The 13038-nt window shown below is 40.9% G+C and overlaps 1 protein-coding gene across 1 annotated transcript in view; it reads right to left on the reverse strand.

The window, feature by feature from the left end:
- Window positions 1-356: 356 nt before the first annotated feature.
- SKAP2 (src kinase associated phosphoprotein 2) overlaps window positions 357-13038 on the reverse strand; it is a 142590-nt gene continuing 129908 nt past the window's right edge. The window contains exons 12-14 of the mRNA XM_087821221.1: window positions 11070-11183; window positions 3110-3211; window positions 357-2678 (exon numbers count right to left, since the gene is read on the reverse strand). Coding sequence (XP_087677347.1) covers window positions 3119-3211; window positions 11070-11183 — 207 coding nt within the window. The 3' untranslated portion in view covers window positions 357-2678; window positions 3110-3118. The remainder of the gene's footprint in view (window positions 2679-3109; window positions 3212-11069; window positions 11184-13038) is intronic.

A 13038-nucleotide genomic window follows, 5' to 3' on the forward strand; every position in this document is an offset into this window, starting at 1 on the left:
GACTAAAAATAATATAAAGCAATGAAAACAATCGCTGGGCTAAACAGCATTCTTTTTCCTAAAAGAAAGTGTCATGTGCAACAAAGTGGCGCAAACAGAATGGCACGAGCCGTGGTTAAGTGTAAGCCCTCGCGGTGATGCAAGGCGTTCGTGTTACCCTTACTTCTTTGAATAAATTCAGATGACAGCCCTATTTCATTTCTTCATTCACTTTGGAGGCCAGATGGCATTAGAATCATTTCCTTCACCTTGTTGTGCTTAATTACTACAATCAACACACTATTTTCCAAATTAATCATAACAAAGTAATTTCATTAGTAACACAGCAGGCTGTTGAATTATTAGCATCATAACAGTTTGCAAACAATTAAACTTTATTTGAACCTTAAAAATTTGCAGAGTGGAACATTATTGTAAGATCTAATGGCAATAGAGTACAAATCCAGTACAGAGCAAATAATCAAGCAAAATGCTATATAAAATATGACTTACAATCACCTTTGAAAAAAATTAGCTCTCTGTTCATAGAAAAACAAATAAAAGCTAAGCAAACATAATGAGAACATAGCAATTAGCATGTTTCCTAACAAGCCATGTTGTTTAAATTCACATTAATTATATTATTATGATTTGAAGAGTGTGTGATATATTGTCAAGGGTGTAAAGAAAACTTTCTCCCTGGTAGTATACAGATGAGCCACCAAATGCATGCAAAGTTGTCATGAGTTGAAAGTAATGATTATTTTTCCTGTCACTCCAATTCTAAATCTTTTGTTTTCTTTCCTGTTTCCCACCTAGATTCAAGTTAACGAAGAACAAAGGCCAGAGGAGCTCTGGACAGAAGTAGCACTTGGTTTCTGTATGGCCACGGTTCAGGGAGACTGTCTGGCTTGGGATTGCTGGTCATCAGTTGGCAAAGGACTCCCTCTCCTGGATTAACTGTAAAAGGAGGCGCCACTGTTCCTCCGCTTGACATTCTGGGGGGCGGGCCGAGCGGGGGAGGGGCCTCCAGGCGCCTTGGTGCCATGACAAGCTGCTGCCACCTACTGGCCCAGGGCTCAAATCTTCACTTAAGCCGGGAGCGCGAAACCTGTGTCCACGCCACAAGCAAGTCCGAATTTTCGGTGGAAATCCACCGCTGCTTTCGCTTTTCAACCTCTCAGGTTTTGAAAAACAGTCCCTTGGTTTCATCTCTGCTCGTCTTACTTTTCCCGAGATGATTTCACTCTATTCCAGTGACTCTCGATTAGACAAGATTAACGAGAGCTCAGTTAATTTCTGGAAGCTTTAGTTCAACAGTGTCTAATTTAACCCACAATCCCGAAAGTTAGTATTTTTTAACATCTGAAATAACATGATCATGGTGTTGGGTAAGTATACACTCTGACACAGAGCTTGTAAAGAGTTTTATGTAAATATGGAGTTTTAAACAGTATCAGCTTGTTTGCATGGCCAAAATCTCTATCTCCATAAAGCAGAAACCTTAGAAGTTCAACAGAGGTAGTAGGTGTTAATCAGTGACTCAACGGGGGGAGGTTATATCTACTCCAAACAATGATGTGTTCAGCAGGGCCTCTGACATAGACCAAGACCACACTGTACCTGGCGGCATTCAGAGTGCCTCTGATTTCAAACATCGCGGAAGGCTAATGACACGTGTCTGCACATCCTGCTCGAGCAGCGGAGCCTGCGACCCGAGTCGGGCTGGCGCAGCCTTCCACGCTCCTGTTGGCCCTGTGCCGCTGGCTCCTACCCTCTCCTCGATGACCCTCCTGTCCTGCCCACTGCTCTGCGGTGTGCGGAGGACACCCGCACCTGCGGCTGCACTGTGCTGTGTTTTGTGTTTTATGGTGGGGCTTCAGTGTCACAGCCACGATCAGGCAGGACCGGAGGTGCCGGCTTACACCTTCTTCCTAGGGCACATTGAGGCTCTTCGCCCCCTTATATTAGTGGAGAGGGGGGTTTCCTATGAATCTTCTATTTTATTAAATGTAAACAAAACTATGGTAGAAAGTGTCGCAGGCCCGCCGTCTAACCGGGGGTCTGTTGCTGATACAGGGCTTGGCACAGAGCACGGGTCCAGTCTGCCCGTTGTTGCAGAAGGTGACAGCGCACCGCCAGCTGCAATCCTTTTGCTTCCTTGGGGCTATATTTAACATAAAGTCAATTTGCCAATCAGTGAAAATTCTTCATGAAAACATGTTACTATTGTGTGGAATATAAATAGTAACATAAATCATCTACGAAGTTTTAATAAAGACTCATTCTTTAAATAGCATCTACCAAAAACTTGCATGATATATTCAGTTTCAATTTCTATGAAGTCATATGTTACAGTCTAAAAAATAACTGATGTCCAGCATTGAGAGAGGTTGCAACTCAGACCGGAAGCAGCAGTGGACACACAAAATAGTGCTGATTTCTTCACACAAATCAAATGAGTAAGTAAAAACTACAATTATTCTTTGCCAAACAGCAACAGGTCTAAGTTTACGGCTTGTATCTAATTTACATTAATATCCTTCATTTGGTTTCACATCAGAGGGATGTTATGAATGCGTAAAATAACCAAGACACACGATGCTCAACAAAACAAAGAAAGGTTAGGAGCCGTCACTCATGCTTTCCCGGTGGGTCTAAATCCGGAGCATTTGCAGAGTAGCAGGAGAAGCTTCCTTCTGCGGGCAGAGAGGGAAAGTTGCATTATAATGTTTTTCTTCAATCAAAATGTTGATCTTTCCTGCTTTAAAAAAATTACATTTTTTTAGTCAAGGAAAAAGGAATGTTTACTCAACCTTTCATCAATTCGGTTCCTCAGAAAGGCCATAAAAAGTGGTATTTTACGAAACAGGAGGAGGTTTGGAAAAAGAGCTGGCAATTATCAAAGGGACTTTTTCTTAATAATGTTTTTCCAAAGTAAATTCTATGAAGTTATTTTTAAAATTGAACCAGGGTTTGTTTGTTTTTAAAAAAAGAAGAAGATGATTTGGGAGCATAATCTCTATGTTATCAGAAAACTGCCAAGACTTTAAAAAAGGCAAAGACTCATAATGCAGAGACCAAGAGAACATATGAGCTATTACAGAATATTGGATTAAAATGTACTTACCCAGGACTCTCAAATATCATACATCTCCATTATGTAGGCTTTCGGCACCAAGCCAATGGCTCCCTTCATTTCTCCTACCCACCAGCCATATCTATTGTATTCCTAATTGAAAACAATATGCAATATTAACCTTTAGACTGGTGGAAGTACAATGTCGTTTGTGTGCAACTTCTCAGAAATGTTATTTCTTTTTATAAATTTACAAGAGCTTGAGCTGCAAATTGAAACATTTTAATCTTTTTCTGTTTCTGGACACTTTAAAAATGCTGTTAGGCAAAGATTTAAATTAACATATAAGACAAAGCCTGTTTATTACTGTGTGTAGAACACAGACAGTCACTTGTAAAGCCATGTCCCTCTCTCTCCCTCCCACTCTCTCTCTGCTGGAGGCTGCAGGGTTATAGCTTGGGTCCTTAGGACACTGTCTTTGCCTTCAAGAAGCTTCCCATCTAGCAAGGATAGAATTTTTTTTTCACAATATACTTAATTCCTACTTAAACTCATATGACTGAAAATGACTTAGAATATAGAGGTATGCCCCTTCGTAAGAAAATCTAGTATGTGAATATAGACATTTTAAATAAATTAGAGAAAATAAGGAAACACTAATAATACATAAAAATTCTGTATAAAACCATTCGTAAAAGGGCTCTTTTAAAAAAGCTTCCCCGAGGCACTTGCTGTTTTTTATTGATCATCAAGTACAACAGCTAAAGGATGGGTAGGAGGAATTTAAAGGTGGCATTAGATCCACCCCTACAGAGGAAGGTCAATGGGAAATAAAAGTATCCCAAGTGATAAAGGCGACACAGTAAGGCAGCTGTAAGGAAGCGAGCGATGGGGCGAGCCTGCGCCTCCACTGCGGGCACACCGCTGCTTCGGGCGTTGTGAACATCGCAGCCCGCCCCATAGGTCTGCCACATTGACTAATGTCTTTTTATCTCAAACTTATTTATGTTTAGGGAGAGACAAACAAAGTAAAATGAATTACAAGTTTCAAGAATAATATCTTTCAAAAGCAATACTCTACAAACAGCACTGGAGGACCCAAATTTAATTTTTCATATAGATAAATTTTTAAAATCAATCCCCAAAGTAATTCAATAGGCTATGATTTCCCAACATCTGAGTCACAGATAAATGTGCATATGCACATCGAGTCACATGTGGGAGGGAATGTTAATACAGGCTCAGACTTAATATCTGTATTGATTAGTGTGCTACTGACCATCAGGAGGGAAAATCACAATTCTTCAATATAAATGTAGCAGCATTAACGTGTGTATTGATATGTGTTCTATCAATAGAGATTATTGGGCTAAATCTACATGTGCTTTTAACTGTGACACGTCAGGATGAGATTTACTGAAAGAATAGGGTGGAAGGAAAGGGGGGAAAACGCTAACCCTGCACTTGTGATGCTAACGAGGGCACATCTGGCTTATGAGGCAGTGGACTCAAGATCTTAAGTTTAGAAGTTCTCTGATAGTGTGAACTTCGTGGACAAAACTGTTATGAAATGAAAATAGTCTGATGCCAGAACTCAATGGTGATGACTATAACATATGTAGGATATATTTATCAGAAGAAAATACCAACTTACTGAAAGCTAAGATTAGCAACCATTATATCCTAATAGGTACCTAATAAAACTGCCCTTTTCAATTTTTAAGGCAATGAATACAATTAGAACCTAATGCTTAACAAAACAAATGTATTTAACCTTTCAGGGGCCAAAGGCTTACCTTATAAAATTTCAAAATGGATGGTCACTAGGGTAAGCGTAAGTGTGAGAGCTCTTACCCAACGCCAACCTAAGATTTTTCAATTGATTATTTGGAAGGAGTAAAGAATCTAAGCCCCACAAAGGGCAGGCACAGAACGCATTCAGTGAGAGGCGTATTATGATCCAAGCCTGCTTTCAGAGAATAGCCCACAATCTGGGTTTCAATGTTTAGATTCCAATTACAAACCAGAAGTTCGTATTACTTTATAATATTCTGCTGCGGTTGTAACCTGTGCTCTCAATTAAGGATATATTATTGTTCTCAAAAAGCTGACTCACATCCAAATTTAAGAAATTGATTTCCAACAAATCACTTCAACAAAGGACCAATGACATACTCCACACGTGAGAGAGCCCTGCCTGACAGTAACTAAGATTCATTAAGTTGAAAAGACAGCAGTAAACAGCAGGGAGGAGTTTATCCAGCTGGAAACAAATCCCCTACAAGTCACATTCGAGGAAAAGATATTAAAGTTTTAGACTGAAATCATCTTAAATGCTTCACTTAATTAATTTAAAAGAATTGAAAAGCACATGAAATGCACACCTCATAAAAGTACTCTATGATATCACAGCTTTAAATCAGAGAAGGGTACAAATAAAAAACTCACAATGTTTATTACTTTACATTCATAAAGGCTTCCGTATAATACTCCTGTGTGGAATTAAGAGGTAAGGTAAAATATAGCGAGGTAAAAATCCAGTAGGCAAATTTATGGATTTACTCCGCGGCCGTGAGCGCGCGTCAAGCCTGCACACCCAGAAGCTGTTCCTTTTATCATTGTCACCCTCTATGAGCCTCCTGAGCAACATGAATCCCAATTAAACCATTTGCAGCCTATAAATTGGAGTGAGGATGCTTCTTGGAGCACGGTATTCTAAACTTCAGCCTGCAGATCCCACATCATACAAGGCTGCCTTTGAAGAAGAAAATCTGCCTTCCTTTGCCTTCCCCCAAGCAAGTGTGGTTCTGGACAACGGATTACTTACGGCAGGAAATAATACAATCCATACCCTGTTGTCTCGCGGTCCACATGCCGGGTACAGCATTGTTCTAAAAGTCACAGGTGGGTCCTTAAAAAGCACCAACTCTCAAACTTGATCTTGTTAATAAACAAAAAATAAAGAGACAGAACCATAGCAGGCTGCCATCTGAATCTTTGAAAGGTTCGGAAGCACCATGTCATCTTTATGGAGCACGAGAGCTCAGGTACAAGAAGCTCTGCCATCTGGTATCCCTCACCCTGCTCGGCTCTTAACATCAACTGAAATGCTAACACAGGCAAGTGACTGCACTTCAGCAGGACTGATAAAATAATGAAGAGTCCTTTAATCTACAGGAAACCATTCTAGTCAATTTATAAGAAATATTGCATCCCTTTGTAGGACGTGTAATTATTTTCTATTAATCATGTGCTATAAAGCTACATTATGCGGTTATTCTGTTATCACTAGAAAGAGGCCTGCAGTCAGCTTCTGACAATGTTAGGTAATTACTGACACAAGGCTGCTTTCTCTTCCTGTAGTAATGCTATCAAGATCCAGAGGTGTAGGGATGCTTATTGTATAAAAATAGTACTCAAACGGAATTCAATATCTGCAAAATGGATGGCTTCCAGGCAAGATGCGACGTGGCAGTCAAAGAAGAAAAGAGTCAAACTTGCCCAATAATCCGAGAAAACAATCGTAAAGCAGAACTGAAGTGTTGTGAGCTAGCTCCTGTTTTCAATTTTCATACCATTAAAATCGCTTTTTATAGTTTTATTGCGTAGTTAAAATTTTAGGCCTCAATTAATAGGTATTAAGCAATAAATTAAAGTGATTGAGTAATAAGGCAGGAAAAAAGGGCTAGTTTTGATAAAGTGAAACAGGGGCTTTATCCAGCACCACAGTAAATGTATGTCCATGTTTACTCACTAACTAAATCTCTGTCTGTGCCGGAGTATTATTTTACACTTACTACTTAAACCCTTTTCAGCACCGTGGTTCTCGTTTTTCAAGTATGTTAATCCACTTTCTGCTAACCATATGGTGGAAGAATGCTGCCTTAACAGAAACCTGAAACACTAATAAGGTTTTGTGATGAGCTACCCCTTTCAGAAATTAGTTACCAATCTGTTTGAAAGCGACAGGTGTGAGAAAGGTCTTTTCTTCAAACATATATCTATTTTCCAACTATTCACTGTGATACTTTCAATTTTTCAAATTATTCATAAACATTGTAATAGTATGAAAACTAGATAATTATTTAAAATACGGAAATGCTTTCTTCAAAGCTACCTCTTCCATCTCTCACTTTTAAATATCTCCAGTTAGAAACTTTATAAGAATCCTCTCATTTCTCGTACATCTATCATTTCAAAGAGTCTCTTAAAATGCACAACAGGCGCTTGACAACCTCAGTGTTTTACTATTTTTATTTACACATTAACTGCTCAAATCAGTCTCCTAACCTGTTAAATGAGAAAACTGACACCAACAGTCTCTAAGGTCCGCCATGATGTTTGAACACCACTATTCATGAACCTGCTTGAAGAGAGTCTCCCAGAGGCTTATGAAAATCAACCTTATTACTTTATAATTTACTATGAAGGCGTGACTTTGAGTTACTTTAACTCAAAGAATTACTATTTTTTCTCCTGTGCAAGGACAAGTAAGCAAACTGATAGTAAGAATTTAATTTTTATAACAAATTTTAATTTATACTCCAGAGTCAAGGCACTTAATTCAAATGTCTACCCAGTCAACATTTTACAGTATAGTAAAAACTGATATTCAGATAGATGATTCATAGATATTGCTAGGCAAAGGAAAATCAAATTAAGCTTAGTAGAAGGTGGCCAGTGTATTTCACCAACCAGTACATGACTATGATAACTGCTCTCAGGTTTGCCCACTCCACCCTATTCCAACTGTCACCACTCTTGTGGTGAGGCCTCATCACCTCACCCTGGATGACTGCACCATCCATTCTGCCTCTGTGTTCCCCAGAAACTGCCTTTGTCAGTTTACTCTGCTGCACAAGAACTTATACTAGCTCCTCAATGCACTGACTGTGAATTCCTCAGTGTGGCTTTTCCCTACCCTATTAGCAACATTCTTTTCTCACTGCTCTGGTCCCCACAGTCCAACCTTCCACATTACACTCATTCCTACTTCTGTACATGGGGCTCCCTCCTCAGGGAATGTCTCCCCTCCCCCACCCAAATCTTGACCAGAGACTAAAACCCGATTCAAGTTACCCATCTGTCATAAATTTTTCTATGAGTTATCTCATCCATATTCACATCTCTCATTTCAAGCTGAGCATTTATTCCTCAGTGGGTTTTTATGTACTTTAGTTTTGTCTCTTCAACTAAAAGTACAAACTCAAAGGATCCAATATGGTGGCAGAGTAGGCGGAAGTTACACTCACCTCCTCCCAGCCAAACTGGAATTACAACTAAAATATAGAGCAACCAACCTGAATAACCAATTGAAGACTAGCTGAAGAGAAGTCTTATAACCAAGGATTAACAGAAGAAGCGACATCAGGACTGGTAGGAAAGTTGGAAATGTGAAAAGGGCTGGCTCTATTACCATGTATGGCAGCTGAGATTCCAAAGGGATATCTCAGCTACAAAGGATACCCCTGAGAAGCATGGTCTGTTCGGGCATGATAAACTGCTGGCCCCACCCTGACAACTCCCTGAGATTCTATCCCACCACAAAGGCGTGCAAGCACCCAGTGGGTGGCAGCTAGACCTGGTACACTTTGGGACACTTGCTGACTCAGACCCAGCACTGGCACCGAGTTTGAACCTGTATCAGTCTGGTGAGCACCACTTATCACTATGTGCTGATTCACTGAGAACCTACCTCATGCAACTCGAGTAGTGCCAGAGGCTCTTCCAGTGACTGAGCTTAACAGGCAGCTGGCAGACAGAAGCAGTGAGTAGTGGATCTTGGGATGCCTTGGGACTTTAGGTGACATGCTCCTGAGCCTGGTGCTGGTAAAAGCCAGCCTTATTGTGCAGCTTAGTCCTTTCTGCACATAGCCAGGCCCAATAGAGGCAGCCACAAACTGTGGATCACTTTGTAGCTCCAAATAGGTTGCCCAGGGGCAGTCACAGGCAACGTCTGACACTGGCCTGCACCAGAGTCTTTCCCAAGAGGCCCTGAACCAACACACCCAGTGGCCAGCTTCAGACAACATCAGAGCAGAATCCAATTAGCTTCACAAGTGGCATATGCAAAGGGAGAACTTGGGAGGCACCAGACCCTGCTGAGGCGAATTCTGCTTCATGTAGTCACCACATGCACAGCATCTTATACACTGTGGTCAGGGTCGATCTTCACAGTCACCCAGCCTGAGGGTCAGTCCCATGCATGAATGAGCAAATAGCAATCAGGACTCAATTACAACAGTAGGGCACACGTAACCTATACAAGGGACATTCCTGGAGTACCCAGCTCAGGTGATTACATAGACTGCACTATTGGGTCCCACAAGACACCTACTACATAAGGCCACCCTACCAAGTAAGACTTGGAGTCATAGCAGATCTACACAGAAACAAACACAAAGAGGCAGCCAAAACCATGGGGAGACAAAAAAACAACTACACATGCCCCAAACGAATGGGCGAAATCTCCAGAAAAAGAGCTAAATGAAATGCAGGTAAGCAATTTATCAGATACAGAGTTCAACAAAATGATCAGAAGGCTGCTCAAGAGACTTAGTGAGAATTACAACAGCATGAAAAAGGACACAGAAACCATAAAAAAGAACCAGTCTGAAATGAAGAATACATCTGAAATGAAGAATACACTAAAAGAATAAACAGTAGGTTGGATGAGCAGAGGAGCGAATCAGTGATTTGGAAGACAAGATAGCAGAAAACACCTAATCAGAGCAGCAAAAAGAAAAAAGAATTTTTAAAAATGAGGATAGTTTAAGGGCCCTTCAGGACAACATGAAGTGTAACAACATTCACATCATAGGGATACCAGAAGAAGAAAAGAGCAAGGGATCAAGAACCTATTTGAAGAAATAATGACTGAAAACTTCCCTAACCTGGTGAAGGAAAAAGACACACAAGTCCAGGAAATGCAGAGAGTCCTAAACAAGATGAACCCAAAGAGGCCCACACCAAGACACATCATAACTAAAATGGCAAAGGTTAAAGACAAAGAGAGAATCTTCAGTGTAGCAAGAGAAAGACAGTTACGTACAAGGGAGCTCCTGTAAGACCGTCAGCCGATTTCTCAACAGCAACATGCCAGGCCAGCAGGGACTGGCATGAAATATTCAAAGTGATGAAAAGCAAGGACTTACAAGCAAGACTACTTTACCCAGCAGGCTATCATTTAAAACTGGAGGCAAAATACAGAGCTTCCAAGACATGAAAAAGCCAAAAGTTCATTACCACCAAATCAGTGTTACAAGAAATGTTAAAGGGTCTTCTTTGAGAAGAAGAAAAAAACGAAATAAAACAGACAAATACCATATAATTTTACCGATGTGTGGAATCTAATGAACAAAAGAAGCTAAGAAACAACACAGAAACAGACTCATAGTTGCAGAGAGCAGACTGACAGCTGTCAGAGGGGAGGAGGGTTGGGGGGCTGGGTGAAAAAGGTGAGGGGATTAAGCAAAAAACCCCAAAACCTTCATAGACACAGACAACAGTATGATTACCAAAGGGAAAAGGGGTGGGACACAACAGGAGACGGTCACGGGGATAAATGGTGATGGAAGGAGACTTGACTTGGGGTGGTGAACACACAATACAATATTCAGATGAGGTATTATATAATTGTACACCTGAAACCTATATAATTTTATTAAACAATGTCACCCCAATAAATTCAATTAAAAACATTAAAAATAAATTTTTAAAAAGATGAAAGTACAAACTCACTGAGATCCGGGCCACATCGTACACTAAAACTGTACGCCCCACCCTGCAGTGTGTGTAAAGGATGCTCAATAAATACACATAGAATGATAAAACATACTCTGTCTTCATTCTGGATGATGCACCAGCTGACTATCCTAAATATTTTCTAAAGAAATGTAATTTCCAATAGCAATATGAAGTGTGTCACTCCTCCTGGTGGCTGACTGAGGCCCACCATGTTTTCCCATGTACTATATACAATCTCTTGTCTAAAGAGCTCAAGTTCCATCACAGCAGAAATAAAGATATCTGTCTCCTGCAGAACTGGGACTATATCACGCCAGTTCTTTGATGAAATGAGTTTGGTTGAATTTATTTTAAGTACTAAGGAGGTTAAAACAGAACCCTGCAATGGAAGAAACAGTGTGGCAGGCAAAGGGACAATCTGCTGGGTTTTCAGCTCTTAATTATTTTTGTGATTATTTTCTTGGAAGACCTAGTCTCATCCCAGCTCTGTCACTAACTAGGTATATGACCTTGGGCAGTCCCCAAGTTCTTTAGGGATGATTTTGGTTACCTCACTTCTTTAGACTCCACAATAATCCAGTTACATACTTAACACAAATCAATAAGTCTAACTATTATATGTTTGGACCCTCACAGAATTACCTTTATGAAATTTGTTGTTATATTTAGTACAAAAAAAATTTTTATTGAGGATATCACCTACCACTGTTTTACTTATAAAGTGGTTGAGGTCAGATAATCAGTGAGCATTCTAGAAATTCATGAGAATTTTTTTAAGTAGCCAGTACTGAGAAAGGCCTAGATCTGTCCTTTATGATTAAGAGAGTTATTAGTTCCCTGTCTCTCCCTTTTTTAGTTTGGTTGCCAAGGAGCTCAGGGCCGAGTCGAAAGCTCAAGTGCAGAAACTCCATTGTGTTTTAAGGTCTCCCAGGGGTAGTTCTTTTATCTTTAGCCTTTTGTGTCCCCCCCCCCCCCCCCATTATCTTAAGCCTCAAGATTTCCTCACCTCTTCAGTGAAGGGCTAGTACTAAGGTTCTGCTAACTCTATGATTCTAATTCTTTTAATAAGTTCAGGATTATTTCCTACTTTTAACTGTATTTTCATAACACATATTATTAAACATCTATCTGCCATAATGTTAGGTATTGGGGATACAAAAAAACTTAAGAACTGTTGTCTGCTTCAGCGAGTTCAGGGCTGAGAGAGAAATGGATGATCCGAGTTATGGCCCATTTAGGTAGCAGAGCAGAAAGAGAAAAGGCTATGGGGTCAGATCTGTGTTGGTTCCAGGAGAAGGTACCTGCTAGCTGGTATCCTCAGGCAATTTCCATAATAACCTGACCAAGCGTCAGTTTCCTCATCTGCAAAATTACAATGCCACATACTTAACAGGGTTAGCTTATGAATCAGGTGAGTGAAAGCACACTGGGTGCCTAGAACAGGACACTGCAGGTGTGCAACAAATACTTCTTTTTCAAGACTGTTGACAGCGTTATGAATATCCCAGCTTTGGCCCCCTCCACCCAGCCCCTGCTCCACCCCAGGCCTTCCCCACACCATTGTCTGTGCCCATGGTCTATGCATCTAAGTTCTTTGGTTAATCTCTTCTCACCCCCCACCCTCCTTCCCTCTGAGATCTGTCAGCCTGTTCAGTGCATCAGTGTCTCTGAACCTATTTTGATGGTCAGTTTATTTTGTTGACTAGATTCCACATACGAGCAAGATCGTGTGATATTTGTCTTTCTCTGACTGGCTCACTCTGCTGAGCGTCATCTCTCATTTCTTCCCTCTCCGCTCCTATTAATCGGTGTAGCAAAACACAAGGGCAACCAAAAAGAGAGAGCGTCCGGGAGTACAATCTAAGGAGTCTGATTCTTATGAGCAGCTCTCCACCCTGCTCCGCCCAAGGGAATGTGACCTTTACAGGGAGGGGGAGGGGGCATCTCAAAGGAGGAAACCTGTGCCCTGGTGAGGGGGCCCCTAATTTGGGGGGCTGGGGTAGAGGGCCTAAGCGATCATGGATTTTTCAATTTAGGGTTTTTTTAAAAAGTGATCAGCAGAGTGTTTTTCTTCAAGGTGTGCTTGTTGTTGCTTTTTTGCTTTTTGCTCCTGGCAAACGCTTGCTAATTCCACGTCGAATTCAATCCCACAGGCCCTGCAGCCAGCAGCTCACCGGCCGACACCACCTTCTGGTTTCTCCTCTGCCTCTCAGGCCGCCGCGGGGCTCAGCCCG

The sequence above is a fragment of the Miniopterus natalensis genome, chromosome 10, assembly GCF_054644295.1.
Source record: "Miniopterus natalensis isolate mMinNat1 chromosome 10, mMinNat1.hap1, whole genome shotgun sequence".
In the NCBI taxonomy this organism is placed as follows: domain Eukaryota; kingdom Metazoa; phylum Chordata; class Mammalia; order Chiroptera; family Miniopteridae; genus Miniopterus; species Miniopterus natalensis.